At 33.8% G+C, this 24,500-nt stretch overlaps 1 protein-coding gene across 1 annotated transcript in view; it reads left to right on the top strand.

Moving 5' to 3' along the window:
- LOC113399109 (midasin) overlaps nucleotides 1–24,362 on the top strand; it is a 29,599-nt gene extending 5,237 nt beyond the window's left edge. The window contains exons 8-41 of the mRNA XM_026638151.2: nucleotides 65–230; nucleotides 333–2,631; nucleotides 2,883–4,620; nucleotides 4,690–6,334; nucleotides 6,411–6,625; nucleotides 6,779–6,911; nucleotides 6,991–7,636; nucleotides 7,763–8,268; nucleotides 8,343–8,519; nucleotides 8,644–9,056; nucleotides 9,447–9,586; nucleotides 10,142–10,368; nucleotides 10,837–11,054; nucleotides 11,800–12,017; nucleotides 12,480–12,650; nucleotides 13,045–13,245; nucleotides 13,702–13,916; nucleotides 14,318–14,480; nucleotides 14,612–15,747; nucleotides 16,004–16,133; nucleotides 16,442–16,571; nucleotides 17,209–17,287; nucleotides 17,948–18,164; nucleotides 18,482–18,583; nucleotides 18,974–19,135; nucleotides 19,849–20,223; nucleotides 20,880–21,054; nucleotides 21,149–21,297; nucleotides 21,588–21,713; nucleotides 21,853–22,037; nucleotides 22,367–22,593; nucleotides 22,967–23,172; nucleotides 23,407–23,760; nucleotides 23,967–24,362. Coding sequence (XP_026493936.2) covers nucleotides 65–230; nucleotides 333–2,631; nucleotides 2,883–4,620; nucleotides 4,690–6,334; nucleotides 6,411–6,625; nucleotides 6,779–6,911; nucleotides 6,991–7,636; nucleotides 7,763–8,268; nucleotides 8,343–8,519; nucleotides 8,644–9,056; nucleotides 9,447–9,586; nucleotides 10,142–10,368; nucleotides 10,837–11,054; nucleotides 11,800–12,017; nucleotides 12,480–12,650; nucleotides 13,045–13,245; nucleotides 13,702–13,916; nucleotides 14,318–14,480; nucleotides 14,612–15,747; nucleotides 16,004–16,133; nucleotides 16,442–16,571; nucleotides 17,209–17,287; nucleotides 17,948–18,164; nucleotides 18,482–18,583; nucleotides 18,974–19,135; nucleotides 19,849–20,223; nucleotides 20,880–21,054; nucleotides 21,149–21,297; nucleotides 21,588–21,713; nucleotides 21,853–22,037; nucleotides 22,367–22,593; nucleotides 22,967–23,172; nucleotides 23,407–23,760; nucleotides 23,967–24,155 — 13,433 coding nt within the window. The 3' untranslated portion in view covers nucleotides 24,156–24,362. The remainder of the gene's footprint in view (nucleotides 1–64; nucleotides 231–332; nucleotides 2,632–2,882; nucleotides 4,621–4,689; nucleotides 6,335–6,410; nucleotides 6,626–6,778; nucleotides 6,912–6,990; nucleotides 7,637–7,762; nucleotides 8,269–8,342; nucleotides 8,520–8,643; nucleotides 9,057–9,446; nucleotides 9,587–10,141; nucleotides 10,369–10,836; nucleotides 11,055–11,799; nucleotides 12,018–12,479; nucleotides 12,651–13,044; nucleotides 13,246–13,701; nucleotides 13,917–14,317; nucleotides 14,481–14,611; nucleotides 15,748–16,003; nucleotides 16,134–16,441; nucleotides 16,572–17,208; nucleotides 17,288–17,947; nucleotides 18,165–18,481; nucleotides 18,584–18,973; nucleotides 19,136–19,848; nucleotides 20,224–20,879; nucleotides 21,055–21,148; nucleotides 21,298–21,587; nucleotides 21,714–21,852; nucleotides 22,038–22,366; nucleotides 22,594–22,966; nucleotides 23,173–23,406; nucleotides 23,761–23,966) is intronic.
- The last annotated feature ends 138 nt before the right edge of the window (nucleotides 24,363–24,500 follow it).

The raw sequence follows: 24,500 nt of genomic DNA, 5'->3' as shown, positions 1-24,500 counted from the left end.
AATTATAGTTATTTTATTATGTTTTAGTCTATGTAGATTTTCTATCTATATCTATATTTTACAGGTAATGCACCACATTATTCTTTGAGAACGCTATGCAGGGCTCTTTCAGCCGCAGCTAAAGCAAAATGTGGCACCGTAGCTCGATCATTGTATGAAGCCTTCTGTCTCTCTTTTCTTACACAATTAGATAGATCATCTCATCCTAAAGTTGAGGCTATGATTGCTAAGTAAGTAGAAAAGTTTAAATATAAATCAATATACTAAATATTTCAATTCTAAATTTCGATACTTTATATTATTTTTATCTTTAATTAAAATTTATATTTCAGGGCAGTCATAGGAAAAAAGAATTTAAATTCTGTACTGAAGCAATTAATACCGGAACCAAAAGTTGAAGGCCAGAATTATTTACTCTTTGAAGGGCATTGGATTCCGCAGGGAAAGCTAGATATAAATATTCCCGATGGATATATATTAACTCCCACTGTACGGAAGAACCTTCGAGATATTGCACGTATTATATCTTTAGGCAGATTACCCATTTTACTTCAAGGTGATACTTCAGTTGGAAAAACATCTCTCATAACTTATATTGCCAAGGCGTCTGGAAACTATTGCGTGAGGATAAATAATCACGAACATACAGATTTACAAGAATACATAGGTTCATATGCAACAGATTCCAGCGGGAATTTAGTTTTTAAGGAAGGTGTTCTCGTTGAAGCTATGAGAAAGGGTTATTGGATAATTCTTGATGAATTGAATTTAGCACCAAGTGATGTGTTGGAAGCGCTCAATCGTGTCTTAGATGACAATCGTGAGCTTTTCATTCCCGAAACGCAGCAAGTCGTTAAAGCTGATCCAAACTTTATGCTTTTTGCAACCCAAAATCCTCCTGGATTGTACGGAGGTAGAAAAATGTTATCAAGAGCATTCAGAAATCGTTTCGTGGAACTTCACTTTGATGAAATACCCCGAAAAGAATTGGAAACCATTTTACATCAACGATGTCATATTCCTCCTACTTATAGTAAAAAGATGATCGAAGTAATGGCAGAATTACAAGTAAGAAGGCGAGGCTCAGCTGCAGTTCAAGGCAAGGATGGCTTTATTACGTTGAGAGATTTGTTCAGATGGGGTCAAAGATATAAACATGCTTCCAAAGAAGCATTAACAACGGAAAAGTTTTATGATTGGGACCAACACATTGCCGATGAAGGCTATTTAATTCTGGCTGGTAAAGTACGTCAGAAAGATGAACGAAATATAATCGAGGAAGTTATAGAGAAACATATTAAAAGAACAGTAAACCCCGATAATCTTTTCAGTCTACATTCGACTACGTCTCCTGTGTCAAAGTCTATTTTAGAAATGCTCCTTAATAATCAGCTTACCGAATTTTCACACATAGTTTGGACATTTAATATGAGAAGATTAGCAGTTTTAATAGCAAAAGCATTTATTCATAATGAACCAGTTCTATTAGTTGGGGAAACGGGATGCGGAAAAACTACAATTTGCCAAGTTTTAGCTGCTTTAAGTCAAAGACAGTTACTGTCTGTTAATTGTCATATGCATACAGAAAGTTCAGATTTCTTGGGTGGGCTCCGCCCAGTGAGGCAATATAATAACGATGGCAGGTTATTTGAATGGGTAGATGGACCGTTGATAAAAGCTATGGAGAATGGCTATTTGTTTTTAGCTGATGAAATTTCTTTAGCCGACGACAGTGTGTTAGAGAGACTTAATTCCCTACTTGAACCTGAACGACAACTGGTCCTGTCAGAACGGGGCATGGAAAACAGTTCAGATATTGTGGTTATATCAGCAGTTACAAATTTCCACTTTATTGGTACTATGAATCCAGGTGGTGATTTTGGTAAAAAAGAACTATCACCAGCTCTCCGTAATCGATTTACAGAAATATGGTGCGATCATGTAAGTTCAAAGGACGATTTACTAAAGGTGCTCGAAAAAAGTGTTGGTAAAGGAATTACTTTAGGAAATCAAGAAGATTGTACTTCAGGTATTGGCAGTTGCATTTTAGATTTCACGGATTGGTTAAAAAACTCAGAAGTTACCAACAAATTCCCATTTAGTATACGAGACTTGCTCTCGTGGGTCCAGTTTATTAATGTGACAGTTACAAAAACATTATTAGACGTTTCCGAGGCTTATGTCCATGGAGCTTGTATGACATTTTTAGATTGTTTCGGTACAACTCTCACAGGCCATATTGATTCTGAAACGTTAGTTCTTTTACGAAAAAACGCTATAGAATTCTTACTTAATCAAATTATAACATTTGGAAATGAACATACAGATAAATTGAAAGAAGTATTAAGCAATAAGAAATTGGTGCTTAAAGCCGAAGCAAATGAGTCTAAATTCGGTATCAAACCGTTTTTCATTGACTGTGGACCTCATCAAAATTTAGATGAAAAACAAACCTTTACATTTACTGCACCAACCACTGGATCAAATACTCTGCGTTTATTACGTGGCTTACAATTAAATAAAGCTATTCTCTTAGAAGGTAATCCAGGTGTTGGAAAAACTAGTTTAGTAACTGCTTTAGCTAAATCTTCTGGGCATAAAGTGGTCCGCATCAATTTAAGTGACCAAACGGTAAGTTCAATTATTATCTTTTTTTGTTATGTTGCCAAATAATGTACACTATAAACATTTTATTTTATATTTTTATTTGTTTATTAAGATAAAATGATAAAAAAATCGCACTTATTATATTAATTTTGTACACTATTCCAACTAAAATATACTAAAATCATACTGAAAATGGGATCAAAATCGAAATACTCTAATAAAAGCAATTCGTTTTACAGTTCTGAGGCTATTTTAATAATTACATTTTATTTCAGGACATAACTGATTTGTTTGGAACTGATTTACCTTCCGAAGATGGTTCATTTACATTTAAAGAAGGAGCATTCTTGAATGCTCTTCAAAATGGAGACTGGATACTTCTAGATGAACTGAACTTAGCTCCTCAACCAGTACTCGAAGGTCTCAATGCATGTCTTGATCATAGAGGTGAAATATATATTCCAGAACTGGGTAAAACTTTTAAAGTAAAGGAACAAACTAAATTATTTGCATGTCAGAACCCGTTGAAACAAGGCGGAGCAAGAAGAGGATTGCCAGTTTCATTCTTAAATAGATTCACGCAAGTGTATATCGACACACTTACGAAGGATGACCTCTTATTTATCGTAGAAGCGCAATATCCTCAGCTACCTCAAGATATTTTACACAGGATTGTAAAATTCAATTGTAGAATTACACATGAGATAACACAAATGCAAGCATGGGGACACAAAGGTGGACCATGGGAAATGAATTTGAGAGACATTCAGAGATGGTGTGAAGCACTCATAAATGATAATAATTTTGGACAGAAATTAGCCCCGGGAAAATTTGTTGATATGTTATATGTAAACCGTATGAGAACCGAAGATGACAAGGGCAAAATGACACAAATATATGATGAAATATTTAGTCCAGCTTATCCAAGAAGTAGTTCTAGTCCACAATTCGTTATAAAAGACGACGAAATTATCGTCGGGGATGTTAAATTACAGCGGAATAAAGAAAAGACATTTAAAAATAGACGTTCGTTAGAAACCAACTTATTAATATTGAGGAATCAATTACCGACTTTGAAAGCTTTAGCTCAAAATATTAAAATGAATTGGCTCTCTATACTGGTGGGTCCGACAGCTACTGGTAAAAGTAGCATCGTTCAAGTGTTAGCGGATTTAACTGGAAATGAACTTCATGTTGTACCTGTCACGTCAGCAATGGATGTTTCTGATTTATTGGGAGGTTTTGAGCAAATTGACTTTAATAGAAATCTGGAGAATCTTTATGACGAAATAGAAACAGTAACATTGCAAATTGTTAGAAATATTTGGCTACTGAAAGAAACAAACAAATGGAAATCAGATAAATTTCTTAGCAACTTATATCAGTATAAGTCGTATCAATCAAATTTTGTAGATAAAAAGTTCACCGATGAAGAGACCAAAAATTTCCAAGAAAAATTGACGTTCCTCTCTGAACACTGTCAGAAGTTATTAGAATGTACAAGATCATGTGACATAACGGTCGTAGGAATAAAGAAAATTATAGAAAACTTAGAGAAACTAAAAATCAAAGTGACCAAACATTTGTCGGTGAACGCCGGTGGTAAATTTGAATGGGTAGATTCATTGCTCGTGAAAACAATGGAAGAAGGTTCATGGTTACTATTAGATAATGTAAACTTGACATCAGCAGCCGTGTTAGATAGATTAAATGGATTATTAGAACCGAATGGAGTACTGAATATACCAGAGAGAGGTGAATTAAGTGAAATTAAACCACATTCAAACTTTAGAGTTTTCTTTACAATGGATCCAAAATATGGGGAAATATCTCGAGCCATGAGAAATAGAGGGGTCGAAGTTTTCTTACTAAGCTCAGAAGATTGGGACTTAGGGTTATCAGAGACAATGGATTACATGGACTTAGTTGCTCTGCTTTCTTCTTGTGGACTTCCGAGCCAATACCATGACATTTGCATACGATGTCATGAATCGATGACGGCATTCGTTCAAGGTAACTATTTTATGTTTAATATTATTTAGTACTTTTGCAACCTTAATTGATTTCATGTTTTCTTAACAGGGTTAGATCGTCCAACTGTCTCGCATTTGCTTCAGGCAGCTCATTTAACTTGGCAACAATTACTCCGTGGCATATCAAGTAAGACGGCTTTGTTGAACAGTTTTTCAGATGTTTACATAAAACCGAGGAGCGGAAGTGACTTTGCTACTTCTGTAAACGCATCTCTATCTGAAATGAAAAATACAATGCTAAAAGCCTTAGAACTTGAATTGGGAACAGAGGAATATGAACCCATCGTCTTCAGTGACGTTAATCACACACTGACTGTTAAAGGATTATGCTCTAATTCTTCTTATGAAATTTCAAAACAAATTGCATACTCCGCAATCAAACAAGCAAATGAAGAAATATCTACAGACAATGCATTAATTTCTTTATTTTGCACATTGATTATATATCAAAGATGTCCAAAAGATTTATTACACATAGTTAATCATATATTAAAATTAAACAGAGAAATGCACAATAAGAATAAATTACGTAGTTTAACTTCGGATTTGAATGATGTAGCATTTAATTTTTTGAATCAACGCTCCATATCTGAACCCTGCAAGAGGTTTTTCGTAGAATCATATACATTAGATAATGATGTCGTTTGCGAAGTGAATGCAGAGTTTATACAATTGTTTTTAAATTTGAAAAACATTGTTATAAAGTTCTTCCTGTCATCTACCGGTTTTTCTGCATTCAACTACTCCTGCGCAGTTTTTGAAGGACAACTAACTGACGATTTTGTAGAATATCCTATTTTGAAAAATTGTCGAATCTATCTTCAAATCATTGATAATTACATCGAAAGGTCAATAAAATCAAGTTTGTCTTCAATGAGTGATGATTTCGTATGCTTTTTGCTGCAATTACTTAACTGGCGTGATAGATTTATAAAAATATGTTCCATGACAATATTCGAAAAAGCAAGGAATAAAAGAACACCAATTTTAAAGGAGGAAATTATTCCATTGTTAAATGTTCATTGTAAATGGGTACGAAAATATTTGATTGGAGAGTTATTTAAAATACCAACAAATCAAAAACATATAGAGAAATTTAAAAATGAAGTAGCGTCTATAAATCTAATCAACGACCAAGATTGCTCGAAAATTGCTAAAGTAAGTAAAAAATTACGAAAATATTATGGACAGCCAAAATTGTATCAAAATGAAGAAGAATACGATTTATGTATTGCAAAAGTAGAACTTTATAATAAAACCCATTTAAATGTTTATGAGTCACTCAACAAACAACTTATCAAAGTCGTTAGAGATCCTATTTATTTATCAAATGTAGCCTTAGCCTTCGATGTACCTGACAATACTGCAGTAGGCGAAATCCAGGATAATATAAAGGACATAAATGAAAATTCCACTAAAACGATTAAATTAAGATCTGAAGTCAAACTATTGCCTATTAATTTGTATATAGTACAAAGAGTGATTACTGTTTTCCAACCTCTTTTATTAAGGTTCATTAGTAAATTACCTAACGATGGATTTAAAAGCAATGAATTTGGCAAAGATGGCTGGAAAATTTTAGATGATTTAATTAACTTTGTAAAGGTTATGAAAGGATTTCCTCCAATGTTAATAAGTCAGCTCCAAGTAAGTCAGAAAATTATCGGCGAAGATGAAGAGGTTGCACGTCAGAGGTGATTATAATTTAATTAAGTTTGCGTACTTTGTGTAAATTTAATTAATTTCCTTTAACTTTTGTTTTCTTTTCAGGATTTCATCACTCTCCGTCACATTCATGTCTGAAATTTATAAACTGCTCTCCAATTCTCCAGTAAATTATCCACTACCGTTTTTAAATATGCACAGTTTAGTTAGCAGCGAAGATATCGCTGATACTATTCCTGCAAATACAAAGAGAGTGTCAAACAACCTGCCTTTGATGCCTTACTTCGTTCAGAAATTGACGACGTATCAAGACACGCCAGGTAATTCCAACTTTTTCTTAATAATCTTTCACAAGGAGAAAATACATTTCGTCTCTTCAAAACCATTATAAATATTCATATTTATTAAATTGAGCGAGGTGACCTAGGTATATTGCTTTTAGTAAACTTTATTATCTGATTATCCTTTTGCAGATTCACATCCTAGTTTGGCATATGAAAATGTAAGTTTAATAGATCGCGTAGAGTATTCAATGCAAATAGGTTCAGTGTTAAATACTCTATGGAAAAATATTGGGACTTTAGATGCTGCGGCTGATATGAAATTGTAAGGTTTTCGTTTCACTTCAATGTTACAGAATTGCAAATTAACTTTTTATTAATAAAAACATATTGTTTTAATTTAGGAAATCCGATGCGGCATTCGAGCAAGAAAGATATCAAAATCTAGTCAATTGTTTACATTGCATACTCTCAGAACAAATTATTGTTACGGAAAATGCAATTGAATCTTCGAATGATAATACGCAATCTCTAGAATTATTCTTTAAAGATGACAAACAAATTCTAGATATGTTAAATAAATCAAATCATATACAAAAACAACTTTTGGAAATTTTATCCCAAGAAATAAATACCACGTCTACTAAAATTGAAATAAAGATGCTTACTTCACAACTGTCTCTTTTGACGAGTCTAATTTTCGTTCGATTTATGGCTGAAATTAGCGAAATAGATCATGTTGAAAAATATCGACTCAAAGTGCAATATATAGAAGAAGATATAAATATGTTTGATAAATTACTAAGTGTATATTATTTGTATGGTGTTGTATCTGGGACTATAAGCGAGCAAAGAAATATAGAAAAGGCAGCAGATATAACTGTAGCTTGTTATAAAGATGGATCGGAAAATAAAGAAAAGTTGATAAAAGTTCACCCCTACTGTAAAATATTGATGGATTTAAAACAGAAAACTGCTCAAAGAGTACATAAATATGCATCTGGGCATACGTTCAGACCGCAAAAACCATCTTACAATAACTTTGTAAAGGTAAGATTTGACATTATAGCATTTGTAGCGATTTATTCTTAAAGAGCACTTACAACGAGTGTCTATTTATTTTACATATATCTTATTTAATTTTATTTATATAAATATAAACTGTACTATTTTCAGGATTGTAAGCATTTTACAAAGTCCGTTCTATCAGATAAAACAGTAGCTACAATTTCAACGAATTTGATATCAACGTGTGCCAAGTTGTTTGAAGCAATAAAAACAAACACGTATGATAAATCAATAATACAACACGCACACACTGTTATTAAGGAGACTTCATCATGGTTGTATTCAACGAAAGCGTTCAATAAAAAAGTTGACTCATCTTATTCAGAAGCATTTCCTGATTTAGCAAAACCTTTGCAGAGTTCGCTTTCTCAAATTATTTATAGCGTTACATTATTGAACGATTTGATCAGGGAACTTGTCGTCAAGGTCGAACAAGGTCCCAATTTGCATAACATGTTAACTTCCCTCTTGTCTTATCCTGATAACATTCCTTCTAAGGATGCAAGGGAAAAGCACCTCAATCGATTTGTATCATCCAGCTTTATACAAGTATTAAATAGGAATATAATTGCTGTAAATGAGGATGCATACCAAGCTGAAGTAGAACGTCTACAGTAAGTATTGAAAAAAGGGAAAATGTTTTGAATTAATATAATAAGAATGATTAATGTAAATTATATTTTTGCAGGGTCCTTAAAATGAATTTATCAGAAATCAGCATGAATAGTATGGCATTGGAACGCATTGACAAAGTTACGATTGATGCAATGTTGAATACTCTTGACGCTTTGGTTAAAGCATGGGAGAAGCAGAGACAAGAAATAGAAAAACAGAAGCAGGACGAAGAAGCGCTTTATGTTACCAAGTAAGATTATTTTTTTATATTATAAGAAAGTCTTATAAGTTTTTGGGACAGAAGACTGAAACTAACGACTTTTTCGTTGATTTGTCAAGTATCTTGAGGTTTTAGTTTATTTTTTATTTTTAAGATCAAAATGCGAGGATGAAGACGAAGAAGCAATAGCCTATGAGGAGATAATGGAAATGTTCCCATCCTATTCGGAAACCGATTTTGCTGAGTTCAAACCACCATCACTCGAACAGAAGAAAATTAAAACACCGACCACAGATAAACCAAAATATTTAATAAACTCCCAAGATGTCACACTAATTTACAAGTGGCATTCAAACTTCGTTCGTAATATGACGAGTGCGGAATGGTTAACCAGCCCAAAGAGATTGGTAGGAAATGATGTTGTAAGTCCATTGTTACTGCGCTATCCAATATTTAGCAAGGTTATACAGAACGCATGGGAAGCACTGGATGCGGAATTCGAAGGCAAAATTTCACCAAGTTTAGTCGTTTTGGTATCTCATATTAAAGCAACAGTCGATGGTAATGGTAAGTAAAAAAAGTGATTCTACTAAATAATAGTAGGTTTTAGGATACATTTTATTTTTCATTATGACATATTTTTGTAGGTATCATCCGGCTCGTATTAAATTTTTGCATAAAATTCCACCATTTTATCTGTGTTCATGAACATTATAAAACTTTAGTGAATGTGAGTTTGAAAGAACTGATCTCAGGGACTACCAGTTTTTAATTAATCCAACTAAAATATCATATTAATTTTGTGTGTTAGAGAGGCTATATTATTTCATGCTACTTAAAGTCGTCAACGAATATAAATAAATATTAAACATAAATTTAATGTAGAATATGTAACAAAACATAACAATACATTAATTATTATGTTATTGTAAATAACGAACATTATCCATTAAACAGATGTACCTAATCAAAAACTGGACTTCTATCGTTCGGCTTGGGTGTCGGAAACGAGGGAGTGCCTGCCGTTGTTACAAAAAGTTAAAGACAACACAAATGAGTTGTTAGATCAGTGGCCAGATTTTCCAACACTTAAAGATGTAAGTACATATTGATTCTACTATTATATATTATTTAAAGTTAATTTTGTACATAATATCTTCCTTTTCTTTATTGTAAATATATAGGCAGAATGGGCTATCAGCCCATAGACATTGGCACCAACCTTGGGAACTAAGATGTTACATCCCTTGTGCCTGTAGTTAAAACAATATAATTATTTAAAATATTCAATAATATTGACTATTATGCTTTTATCGTGCGTGTAACACATGTTCAAGTAGAGTACAGCGAGCAGTTATAACCTGTTAAGGTTCTATTGGGCATTCTCTATTTAAGGGGTAAATTTTAACCTTACTTCACAACAGTTTGTTTGGCTTGTTGGTTATAAATGTGACAATATTACATCCACATATTCAGATTTATTTAGATCTCAGAATGAATCGACCAAGTTTAATTCAAGAATGATATCGATAATATTCTTGGACAATGTGCCAAGAAGCGTATTAAATTTTAGCATCTTTGCGTGCTACTTTAATACGTTACAAAACAAAACGCTCGTGACTTTATTTTTTTTTTATTTATTTTTTTTACAGATTATAGTGATAGTCGATAGGATCCTGGGTTTCTCGATAACGAGTCCCATATCCCGATTTTTGACGGGCTTGGAACTACTCCGGGACAAAATTGAGGAGTGGAATAAAAATGCTCATAAAGGGAACAATATGATCGATATTTCCTTGGCAGTCGGTCAGCAAATTATTAATTGGAGAAAACTTGAAATGAGCCATTGGAAGGAATGTCTCAATAATCTTTATCAAAGGTAAGAAATCTAATATCAAAATAAAAATATACTGACTTCAAGTAGGCTTTTCGTTGAATTTTAACCTTAAACCAACAGATCAATCTTCATGTGTCTATATGGAGTGTATACAAGGTTATTGGTAATTCGACGTACTCCCGTTAGGAGGTGATAGGGGTGACTATTTGCGATAATTTTAACCCCCATATGCATAATGCAAAAGTGAATCATTTTTGAGTTATCACGTTTTTTAGATTTTTTCAAAATAAGTCAAAATTGCAACTTCTAAAATATATTTAAAAAAAAGATTCGATTAAAATCTACTTTTTTCTTCCTAACGGGAATACGTCGAATTACCAATAACCCTGTATGTATCACGGTACATTCCCTTACAGCGACTGATTGAAGCAATGTTTTGTACAGTATTATTTTTATAAAAATCAATTTTATTTTGTATATCATGTAATTGTGATAATCATTTATAAACAGGAAACAGGCAGAAGCCCACAAGTACTGGTTCTATATGTACGCAGTAATCAACTCGTATTTAGACCCTGACTCTGATGACTCGGTATCGTCTGCGAGAGTTGTCTCAGTGCTCAAAGATTTTATGGAGAAATCAAACCTCGCAGAGTTCGAAGTCCGATTAGATATCGTCTTCGTGTATCACTGCCATCTCGTGCATTTGGAACGCAATGAACGACGAGGTAAGTGCTCGTATTGTATTTACTATTAAAAAGGAATTAAAAAATAAAAACAAAATCAGAACACTTCCTCGGTCATTGCGATGAATTACGTCACAACAATTTTTTTATTGTTTATTAATGACTGAAATTATTTTTATTTGCCGATAATGGGTCCTCAGTAAGTTTAGAGATTTATAGATGCAAGCTGGAGGGATTTTCAGTAATGTAAATTCTGGTACGAGTATGTTTGAATTAGTGTATTATGGGACGCATACGTTACGCATGTTACGCAGTCTATCGCACGTGTTGGGATTCACTGTGCTTTTAATTTTAAGGTGATCTAATTGGTGTCCCCAGATAAGAATGAGCTCAATAGTTCCACGTTACGTTTTTCCTCGTTCTATAAACGTAGTACAATTTGAATGTAGTATAAATTCCCATAAAGTATATTTATCCGGCCGCAAGTAGCCGTGGTTTCTTATTTGATGTTTGTCCGAATGGCCAGGTCTGAGTCTGTGGGTAACTAAATAGTTTGCCGTATTAAGGGAGACCATACAGTGCGTATGTGCGTCTTTAATAAATATATCTGATGCATGGTATAAGAAGATTACTAATGAGCTTCCCTATAAAATATTTCAGTTATTTGGTGAAGTATTACAAATATTTAAACTTTATCAATAGTGAGTTTGTGTTAAATTGATAGCAGAACTCGATATGGTTTGATGTTTTTTTATATATTCTTTAAATATTTAATTCAATTTTGCAGATGAACTATTATCAATACTATGGAACACATACAACTTCTACGCTCAGTTCTCGGCTCAAGTAGCTGCGTTTATTAAAGAGAAACGAGCTCCGATTGAGAAAAAATTAAAGGATTTCGTCAAAATCTGTACCTGGGACAGAGATCTTAGCTACTGGAGTGTCAAGGATACAGTGGAGAAGGCACACAAAGCACTTCATAAACACACGAAGGAGTTTGAGGTTTTATAACTTTTTATTGCACATAAACGTTTTAGTTAAAATAGAGTTACTTTTGTAGTCTTATTTGATAATATTAATAATGTTAGGTAGGCTATAAGGGGTTACCGCCACCACCATAGACAATGGCGCTATAAAAAATATAACCATTCCTTTCGTCGCCAATACGCCACCAAACTTGGAAATTAAGAGTGCCTTGGACGTGAAGCTATACACCCAATTCTGAGTACTGTTGTTTGGCGGTAGAATATCTGAAGAGTGGGTGCTATCTACCCAGAGGAAGTTGCACAAAGCCCTACCGTCATATTTTTATTGTAAACCATGTCATAGTGTGGCTATATATTAATATATACATTATAAGTAATAATGATAATCTACGAAAATATTTGTTACAAATACGATTGTAAGTTTCCTTTAACATCTTCCCTTCTGTTGTATATTTATGATTTAATTTTTTATTCGCAGAAAGTTCTAAAAGAGAGCGTGGCAAGTTGTCTAGTCGACAATACGAGTGAAGTCGGCGCAGACCACGTCGGTATCTGGGATCGTCCAAAGAGAGCGACTGGAGCGAGTGCTACCGGAGGCGCCTATATGATCGACCCGCAGAACCATATCGTACTAGCCAGAAATATAAAGGTCGGTTTGTAATTCCATTTTTAAAATAAAGATATTTGTATAAATTTAATAATAATAATTTTTTTTTTCAATTAAAAACTTTATGAATGATTGCTGGTTGATTCCTGTGATTTCATTTAAAATTTTTGTATACTCGTTTTTATCATAAGACTGTTAACATTATGACGTTATAAACAAAATTTAGTTAGTAAATTTTAATTTAATTTATAATTAATATTATAATTTTAAAAATATTCTCATATCTTGATAAATTAATTAAGTAATTAAAAAAATATACAATATTTATACATGATCTGAATTTAATTATACATATAGCATAACTCATAACAACTAAAAACATATTCATAACTCTTCTTGACACACTAATAAAATTATAATGAAAATTAATTTTCAGAAATATTTAGACCAAACGGAACAGCCCTGCGCAATAATATCAGAAGTTAGTCTTTTATCTAAGATTCCATCCTTACTCAACAAAGCTAAGACGCTTTGTAAGGATACAATCACGAATACCGGATACCCTGCACTAGTTCAAGCTTTAGATGACTTTGTAACGCTTGTTATTGAGACGAGTGCGCATTTGGGCTCATTAGAGGTAAGATATATTAAGTAAAATTAAATCATTATACGATTGTTCTTATCCGATTATTGTACTCACTGGAAACCAAGTGCCCAAAAGTCAATGGTATCCGCTCCGATCTTAGTGCCACTTGATCGCTTGCGCATCCTAGCGTGAAATCCCGATGGCCCACCTAAGCAGGCCTCTACAAACCTCCCAAGCCCAGGCGCTTTTTACGGCGGGGTAGGTGTGTTTTCTGCTTGGGGTATTCAGTAGCGGCATCCTTTTCAGACTTACGCTCAGCGAGATTATATTTTCGCAGAAGGTGAGTCTCGTTTGAGTATGCGTCACTCAGGTCTGTACCAATCCTCTTGGGAATGTTTTTGTTAATGGGTTGGTACATCACCATCACCGATTCAAGCTATGATATTATCTGCTGTCATTATAATAATTACTCCCCTATACTAAAAAGGCGGTGAAACTATTTTTTAGGTGGATTCAACAGCAGCTAAGGAAAAACAAAAGTCCCAAGCAAAGAATATCGTTCAACAGAAACGAAAAGCACTCGCGGATCTATTTAAGTATCTCACTAAAATGGGCCTCAATTATCGCACCGGCTTAGTCATATTGTCAGCTGCAGAAGAATTATACGACTTTACGATTCCGCCCGTAGATTTGGAGGCAGCGATGAAATATTTAAAGAGCAGGTTTGGAAAATTTATATCTAAATGGGAGATGGAGTTTGTTTGTTATTGAATTTAGGCCGACCGTCAGGCCCATAGACATTTCCATTGTGAACTACTATGTTCGTCCCCTGTGCCTGTTGTTACACTGACTCACTCACCTTTCAAACCAGAACACAACCAATAGTTAGTATTGCTGGTTGGCGGTAGAACATATAATCAGGAGGTCGTACCTTCCTAGATGGGCTCGTAGGAAGTCTTAATTTGATATAAGCTCTTTTGGGTAAATACAATCCAGACGTGAGTTATTATACCGCCGTCTCGGTAGAATCTACTTTCTAATTCTATAGTTATCGACGTTCTAGCTAAGTGTTAGAGCCTACTTAAATAAAGTATGTATATGTGATATTATTATTAAATTTTAGGCGTTGTGACCCAACACTAATCATGCTATGGTCTGGCTGCGAGAAATACTTCCAGAGGAACATCGCCCGACACCGACTGTTTGCAGCCGCCCTGCAATCCCCCCATAGCGATCTCGGTATGCAGAATATAGAACGTTGTAAGGGATTCGCTGCACAATTATTGGTATGTTTTAAAAATTTCATTGAAATGTTCGATGTTTTTCATATAACATAATATATACATAAATTGAACAAAGCAATTCAAGAGATTTTTTATTTGATTTTATAACTAACGTAACAATTATATTTTTTTAGAAACTTACAAATAGTCAGAAAAAATCAATTTCCAAATATACAAGATTCATATGTGATTTACGAACAGTTACGACAAATCTAACGAATGCTCTAGAAGCTGATATTGACAAAACTAACATTACAACGTTAAAAGAAAAACTCAACATTCTAGTCGAATGCTACGCTCAGACCAGTATTGTATTAGATCAATTTAGTATTGTACTGAAATCTCTACCAGAAAAAACGATGAACTCAAATACCGAGGCCGAGTTCGATGTTGTTTTGTCAGAATCCCCTATATCCCGTTGTTTCAAGGATAGTGAAGAATGGCGAGCACTATATAAAAAAACAAAGGCCATCATATCCATAGTAGATAAACAAAAAACGGCTCTTTATAAATTGACCAATACCATCCCGACACAAATTGGTGAATTTGTAGAATTCAATGTTGTTTCTCAAAACCATATCGATATAACAAACGATGCTAAAAGTAATTTGATTAAAATAATTGAATATAGTGAAGCTATTTTAATGGAGTATCACTTCAAGCTTGAGACAAATATTTTTGATAACTATACACCTCGACATCCGCTTCTACGTGGTATCGAGAATTTGGTAAAATATTTAAAAGAAACTGTAAATGAACTTGACACAATGGATCAACCTTTTGACCAAGACATGGATGAACTATCAGCTAACGCAATAGTTACACAGACCGAAGATATTGCAGCGACGATGTTGTTAATCATTCAGTCTCTATACAAAAAACATTTACCACCTGACAAAAGTATGGAAAATATCGATGTTTTAAACGCTATCGATGAAATTATCGACGAAAAAGAGGAATCGAAAGAAATATTAGAAGACAGGCATTTGAAAGAATTATTGCAAGAGAAACTATCTACTGATTCCAAAATGTTACAATTGGACACTTTGATTACCAAAATGCGATCTTTATTGGGAGATTACGTTCAATATATCGCAACTAGGTCAGAGGTAGATGAGGTTAGGACGGCGGTTATGAGATTGGTCCCAATCTTGGAACAAGTTGTTTTGTTTGTCCAATATTTCGTGTCGCAGAAAGTGGCTGTACACAGAGTATCGTGTAAAATGCTATCTGTATTACTTAAGATCTTTTCGGATCTCGCAACAAAAGGGTTAGTATAATTTTTATATATCTCAGACTTTTATCGCTTCTAATTAAACAGTTGATGACATTAAATTCACCCGTGTGACTGAAATATAAGTGGTTCATTAATTTTGTAAATATATATATGAATATTCCAAACCAATCTAAAAGAAATGCCTAAAATTATAAGTCTAAAATTAAACTTTAAGAATGTTATTTTAATTTATCATTCAAATAACTGCTAAAAATATTTGTTTTCAACTAGTATAATCGATTGATTTTAGATTTTGCAAACAATCTGACCTTGATATGGAGGAAGGTGATGGTGACGGCGGCCCAGGAAAGCTTTCGAGTGGTACGGGTCTTGGAGAAGGAGAAGGTCAAAAGGATGTGTCTGAAAGGATCGAGAATCAGGTAAGATTATCCTTTTTATATGAAAATTAGAGATTTATATTGAGTCAAGTGCCACTATGTTTTATGTGATGGTTTTGTTCTAAAGTTCATCTCGTGCTCGGTGAAGGAAAATATCACGATTAAGTTGGCATATCTTTGATGAAATTCTGACAAATATTTCTGAGCTGTTACATTTATATGTAATTTTTCTTATTTCTCTTTGATATTAAGCAGTTTGGTGGAATAAGGTCCAAATTTTCTCCTTTTCCGTGACATAACAAACAGTTACTATACTTTACTTCTTAACTATATGTAATGGACATTGATAGGATCAACTGGATGACGCGCATCGTCCTGGCGAAGAAAAGAAACAGGATGATAGAGATTGCAAAGAAGAAGAAAAAGGTGTCAACATGACCGATGACTTTGATTCACACTTACAAGATATAGAAGAAAAAGGTATACATTTTAATATAATATTTTAAAAGAAATATTTAGAATGGCAGACAACAAAATTGCCCATCTCATGTTTAGTTATCATATTCGCCCGTAAACACTGATATCTTGAGAAATTTAATCTAAGACTTACACTGTCAGAGATCCGCAGACCATGGAATCTAAAATATGGCTTATATAATAAAATATACCTTTAGTTTTTGATTATTATAATTTTTTTTTTTATGTTATCGGTAGGCGGACGAGCTAATGAGCCACCTGATGGTAAGTGGTCACCACCTTCCATAGACAATGGCGCTGTAAGAAATATTAACCATTCCTTACATCACCAATGCGCCACCAACCTTGGGAACTAAGATGTTACGTCCCTTGTGCCTGTAGTTACACTGGCTCACTCACCCTTCAAACCGGAACACAACAATTCTGAGTACTGCTGTTTGGCGGTAGAATATCTGATGAGTGAGTGGTACCTACCCAGACGGGCATGCACAAAGCCCTACCACCAAGTAATTTTTTACCACCACCAATAAAGTTAATTATAATTATTTCTAATTTACAAAATATGTAAGATTTGATTTAGTTTTTATAATTAATAAAAAAAAAAAATAGTATTATGCTGAAATTTTTTGTACGGTTTCAGAAGGAGAGGAATCTGATCATGAGGATGATAACGATGAGGCAGACAAGCAAATGGGTGAAACTGAGAATGCAGCTGAAAAGTATGTATATCCTCAAACTTAAGGATCTTTGTGTTATTTGCCATCACTTGCAAAACATACTATATTTTAATCAGATACATTAATATTTTAATAAGATATAATAAGAGATAACAATATAACGTCTATTGGTAGAACTGATTTTTAATTAAAACTGCAATGTGAAAGTGTAACTGAAAATATGTCTTGATTTTGGTTTATGACCTGCCCATAATTTTCAGTTCTTCTATATTTTAGCAAATGAAATAATTTATCATTTTAATTGTATAACGTCATCGGACGAGAAAAGCGTCTGAGACACAGGCTCGACCTATTTCAGGTACTTGTATCCTTCGAATAAACTCTATGGTAAATTTAACTCTATGTTAGCATTTATTACAATTGTATATAATATAATATAATATTGCATGTATTGTATATATTACAATAATCTGGGTGGATTTCTGATGCTTTCTATAAGTATTTTGTTTTTGTAAACTTTTATGTATAAATAAATAAATAAAATAAAAAAATATTTAAATATACGTAATTATTTTATTGAATAAAGAAAAAAAAAGTGAAATTAGATACACTTTGGCGATAATGTAATATTTTTTTTATTATTTATTTTAGTAACAAATTTAAACTAATAATTTAAGTTATTATTTTTATTTAATTAATCAGGCTAGATCAACAAATTTGGGGTTCGGAAGATGAAGAAGATGTAGATGAAGAGAAAGATAAGAAAGATAAAGAAGAACGCGGTAAGGGTGAAAGTACTGGCGAGAAAGAAATGGCAGCCAAGGAACAAGAGCAGGGTACGGACGACGGGAGCGAAGGCAAGGAGAAACAAAAGAAGGATATCAATGAAATGAAGGAACCAGAAGTTGATGATGATCATGTTAGTCATTTGAAATAAAATCACTGTTACATATCTCCTAATAGTTTGAAGTAATACTGTGATACAAACACGAATAGAAACAATTAGGATACCAACGGTCTACATTACAATCTGTACCTAATATTTGTATATCTTTTGATTAGAATCAAATAACAAACAGTTTTACCCCTACCCTACAGTTAGGTTGGGGGGTAAAACTATATTAATATTTTAAAAATACATTATATAGATAGATATGACATATCCGAAATAATCAATACTGAACGTATCAACGCGTTTATATATTTATAAATGTTGTTGGTTTTTTAATATTATAGATTGATCCATATCATGGTAACGAACAACAACTACCTGAACCGGAAGACTTCGAAATGCCGGATAACATGAATGTGGATGGTGAAGATGGGGACGATGACAAGGTGAGGTTTGAATTTTGAAATATATCTGTTACAAATGCTTAAACATAGATTTACTTTATGGTAGGGCTTTGTGCAAGTCCGTCTGGGTAGATATCACTCATCATATATTCAAACGCCAAACAGCAGTACTCAGTATTGTTGTGTTTCGGCTTGAATTTAGAGTGAGCCACTGTAACTACAGGCACAAGAGACCTGACATCTTAGCTCTCAAGGTTGGTGGCGAATCGGCGTTGTAAGTATGTTTAATATATCTTACAACGCCATCGTCTATGGTAGTGACCATGTACCATCACGTGACCCATTTTTTTAAAAGTTTTAGTTATAGTGGAAGTGTTTAGAGTAATACTACTATTTTAATAGTATTAAATATATAAATCGTTGAAATTCAAGGATGGTGAAACAGAAACGGAAAATCCATTTGAAATCGATACAATGAAAGAAACAATACAAGAGGAGGAGGAAAGTAAGGAAAAAGAGGAAAAGGGGAATAGAGACGGTCTTGAAGTGTCTAGTGATGAAGAAAATGGTGAAGCAGATGACAGTGAGGAACAGGTACGTACTTGACTCGTAACCCAATACATTAACAATCATAAGTTATTTTATAAATATATCATTAATATACATAACATTGTTATAAATTTCAGTTGGTAAATATTTAATGACGGATTAGACGCTAATTTAGCTCGACACACTGAAATCGTTGTAATCAATAAATTCTTGTTGCAACGTATTTAAAAAGTGTTTGACGATTTTTAGAACTGTTGTTACAATTGTAATTATTGATTAACTGTGTGTTTCGAAGATGACTGAGCAAAAGTCATAGAAATAACAACGATTCGCATTCATTCTGACTGCTATGACTGACTTCTTTTATTTAATATTATCTATAACTGGTAACCTATTAAACATATTAAAACAGATTCTGTTATATAATAATTCAAGCGATACTTATGGATGTGATGTAATGATGATGATTGATGATAGAGATTCAGTTTATACATAAATTTATAATTAGTTAATAATGAAACTATATATATATTTTTTTTTGTTTCTAATTCGTTTAAATTATGTCTGTCTTCGTTATATATAAAGACAATTGACTTTATATTTATCATAGTTAAATGTATCGATATTACGTGAAAAGAATCAAAATATTATGAATAGTAATTTCCATAAATGAAATTTGTTTATTATACAATTTAAATCATTTAGAGAAATCTTAAAATTTTAGTTGGTATATAACATCGTTTTATTTAATATTATAGAATAAAGAAAACCCGGAACAAAACGATGAAGATGATAAGTCAAAGGAAAATAACGAAACCGATGATGTAGACGAACCAAATGATAATACTAAAGTGGATGAAGAAAACCCAGACAAGGAACCTGAACCTGAAATGGGACCGGATGAAAATGAACCAGAATCTAAGGAAGATGAAAACCTGCCAAAGAATCCTGACAGTATTGATGAAGAGGATGAGAAGCAAGATAAACAACACGAAGCTAATCCACAAGCTAACCCTTCAAATGATGATGCTTCTGCTGAAGATAAGGTGGAAAACGCAGAAATGGAAAGAGGAACGAATGATAATGTTGAGACTAACACTGAACAAGCTAAAGACGAAGATGCAGCGCCATATGTAAGTTAATATATATTTCCTTTACCTCAAAAATTGTCAAAATATTTAATATTAATATATCTAGTCATTTATATCATTTGGCTACAATAAAATATTTTGTAACTCCGAGAAAAGCAAGTATAGCCGTTGGTACTGCACCTGAAATCTTTCCAGTCGTGTCGAATTTACACTTCCAACTGATTATAACAATTAAGCTACAGAAATTCTAATATGTTTTGCTTTGTTTGTTAGTTCCCTTGAGACTGGTGCAGTCGCAGAAATTTACTAGAAACTGACTATCGTTAACATAATTTATATGTAATTATAATAACATTTCAACATACAACAACACTAATCAACATTAACAGCCTATTAATTTTTGAAACCCTTTGAGGGGAAGGTTTTGGAGCATATTCCACCACGTTGCTCCAATGCGGGTTGGTGGATACACACGTGGCAGATTTTCGTTGAAATTGGACACATGTAGGTTTCCTCACGATGTTTTCCTTCACTGCCGTGCACAAGATGAATTGGAAATACAAATTAAGCACATGAGAGAAGTGGTGCTTGACTGGGTTTAAACCCGCAATCATCTATGAGATGCACGCGTTCTAACCACTGGGCCATCTCGGCCTTTACTTGCCACATACATAATAATGCCATTACAATTAACACAGGAACAAGCTCAAGAACAAGTAGGTGAAGATATACAGTCCACGGGAAGATCTGAATTAGATAAAAGTGATAAAGGACATCGTGGTGAAAAGCAAGCGGCAAGAGCAGAGAGATCGCAAGACAATCAAAAGAGATTTGAGAACAAACCGGGTAAAACCGATCAAGAACGAACACTCGGTATGCTATCTCAGAATAAAGTCGATTTAATTGATTCATCTCTTTTATAATTTAACATTTTTTTAATTGTTATTTTTTTATTTTTCATATAAAGGTGATGTCAATGAACAGAAACATAAGAAAGCACACACATTAAATGTAGAACAGGAGGATGCAGAAGAAGGCGTTGAACCCGAACAAGACAAAGATCAAGAAGCAGACGCTTACCAACATGTTAAACAAGCGAAGAAAGATGACCTTCAGGTAAATAATTCAACTTGCAATACAAATATATTACTTACTGAGGATTGGTTTGGTCTAATTGGATCGTTTTTTTTAAATTCCGAATTCTATAGTATTATAACAAAATAATTTTATAATCAACAATAACAAAAAAATGTAATAATCAAGAAGTCGCACGGATGAAATATGATGCAGTTGATGGGAAATGGTAAACATCTCTTTTGGGTAATGACATTCTAAGAAATATTATCCATTCTTACTGAATGGGGAACTAAATACGATTAATTTATACTGTTTCTATTAATTTTTAGGTGGTTGATGCTGCGACAAAAGAACAAGCGGATGAACAGCCTACAATGCAGCAAGAAGATGAAGAATCTGAAAAATTAAAAGAAGATGAAGAAGTTCCGATGGATGTAGACGATGAAGATATTCAGGTTAAAATATATTTTCCGATAGCCATCTTTTACCAGTTGCACATCTCTTTTAATTCGGAATCGTGCGTATTCGTAAAAAATACCAAACAAAATCCTGTTGGATTTTCCCTATCATAAGGCAAAAACTTTAAATTTACAGGTAGAGAAATCGGAAGAAATTAAATCAGAGAAAATGAAAGATGGCACAGACAAAGATAAAGACAAAACTGGAAATAAGCAAGACGGCGGCGAGGAAGCTACCGGCGAAACCGGTATCGAAGTGGAAGGAGATAAAATATTAACAGTAAATGTACCGAGGGGAAGGGAGACTACTTACCATACTAAGTAAGTTAAGTTATTTATATATTAATCAAGAGACGTTTGACCTTTCGGCCAATGGTGGCACCATTCTATCCTAAAGGCTAACTAGCTACACAGAAGATATCATAATACAGAAGTATAAGGACACCCGGTTTATAGCCTCAGACTCATAGTCTGATGAGATGGCAAGAGTTCATGCGACAGAGTATTTCTTAACAGCTAAATGAAGACCCATTAAATTTTCTTTGACTCGACTCGAAATCGCCTTACAATATAGTCTACAGATTAACGGCGCATTTAAAATAAACTTACATCAAACTATTTGCTCACAAAAATAAATGATGATATTCTAGACTAGAGGAAACACAGCAACATGCGGAGGACATCACGGTCGAGGAGTATCTGAGCGTCCGGCAGTGGCTGGAGCGCGGCGGCGGGCAGGGCGGCGCGGGCGGCGCGGGCGCGGCGGGCGCGGCGGGCGCGTGGCGCGGCGTGTGGCGCGACTCCGCCGACGCGGCTCGCGCGCTGTGCGAGCGCCTGCGCCTCGTGCTCGAGCCCACCGGCCGCTCCCGGAGAGCCGGTACGTGGCGCCTGCACTATTTATTTAGTGTGTGTGTTTGTAACTTGTATGTGTGTTCACCTGTGTGTTTAATCATACCAGATATAAATCAGACCAAAACATATGAATCTTATTATCTTTATATAGTTTGTATTGAATACATTCTTTCTGTGTGGGTTATATAAATATATAGAGTACTTACCTGTACAATATACTATATTGTATAGTCAATTAAACACAGACTTATAACAATGCAGTTATTACTTCTACATGCATATATATATATATATATATATATATATATATATATATATATATATATGTGTGTGTGTGTGTAAAAGTAATAACTGCATATAAATAAGTCATATGTAAAACATTCAAAATGATATTTCAGGTGATTTCCGAACCGGTCGTGCGATCAACATGCGACGTGTGATCCCGTACATTGCGTCGCACTTCCGTAAGGACCGCATCTGGTTGCGCCGGACGAAACCCGCCAAGCGAGAATACAAGATTGCTATCGCTATCGACGACTCCAGCTCGATGTCTGACAACAGGAGCAAAGAGCTGGCCTTTGAGAGTTTAGCTTTAGTTTCCCAGGTCAACATATACAATATTACCATGTTAAATATAAATTCATTTCGCCTAATAAATTATTTGAAATTTTTAACACATGCAATTATTATACTTATCCTATCACCTCCTAAGGAGATTACGTCGAATTACCAATGACCCTGTATATGTTCATCTTATGACTTAAACGAATGTACTACTACTGTATACGTATACGTTACATTAATCATGTGAAAATAATTTTATTTATATTTTAATCAGGCATTGAATCTCCTCGAGTCAGGCGACCTAGCAGTGTTAAGTTTCGGCGAGAAACCGAACTTATTACATCCGTTCACGGAACAATTCTCAGAACATTCCGGCGCGAAGATTTTGGAAAAATTACGCTTTGAACAGACGAAGACAAAAATAGCCCAATTATTAGATTTCTGTACAGTCATGTTCGACCAGCAGTCTGTGAGAAGTGACGCCTTTAATGCGAAGTTACTGGTCGTAGTCAGCGACGGTAGAGGAATATTTTCTGAAGGAGAAACGAGAGTCATACAAGCTGTTAGACGGGCGAGACAACAGGGTATATTTTTGGTATACGTGATTATCGACAACCCTGATAACAAGGTGAGAATTCGATGATATGTTTAAATTATTAATTGGAATAAAAACCTAACACATCAATTCATATTTTATAATATTTCAATCATTTACTTGTGATACAGATTTTGAAATGATTTTTTTTGACGAGAGTAAAATTTCTTTCTCTTATTAAAAAGAAAATTTAAAACATTTCCGGCTCTAAGTTTCATTTGTCTGTTTATTATTTTTAGGATTCGATAATGGACATCAGGCGGCCGCTCTTGGATCCAGTCACCAACACATTTTCAGGATTCGTATCGTATTTGGACACATTCCCGTTCCCATTTTACCTTATACTACGGGACATGAGTGCTTTACCAACGGTTTTGGGAGACGCCTTGAGGCAATGGTTTGAACTTGCTGCGAATACTGCGAGCTAAGACACTAAGAATATATGTAAATTAGAATGCTAGTTTGATCAAATAGAAATTCATAATTAAACACCTAAGATAATAGACTTAAATTTAATTAACAAAGGCAATTCGTATGTATAATTTAAATTTATGTTTCGTCACTCTTTTTTACGATAAGTTAACAAAGGCCAAGATATATAAAGTTTATGTCCAAAAATAAATTTATTTTTATTAAGATAATTTTTTTTTTTTTTTTTAGTATAAGTACAATTGTCAATCATTTACTATGTCAAAGTAAAAAAAGTATTATACCTAAATCCTTATTTAAATTACTTTTTATAACAATAAAAGTAGAGTCGAAAAATATGTGTA

Source organism: Vanessa tameamea, chromosome 18 (genome assembly GCF_037043105.1).
Source record: "Vanessa tameamea isolate UH-Manoa-2023 chromosome 18, ilVanTame1 primary haplotype, whole genome shotgun sequence".
NCBI classification, from domain to species: domain Eukaryota; kingdom Metazoa; phylum Arthropoda; class Insecta; order Lepidoptera; family Nymphalidae; genus Vanessa; species Vanessa tameamea.
The sequence above is the reverse complement of the archived record's forward strand: the minus strand, read 5'-3'. Positions and strand labels throughout refer to the sequence as shown.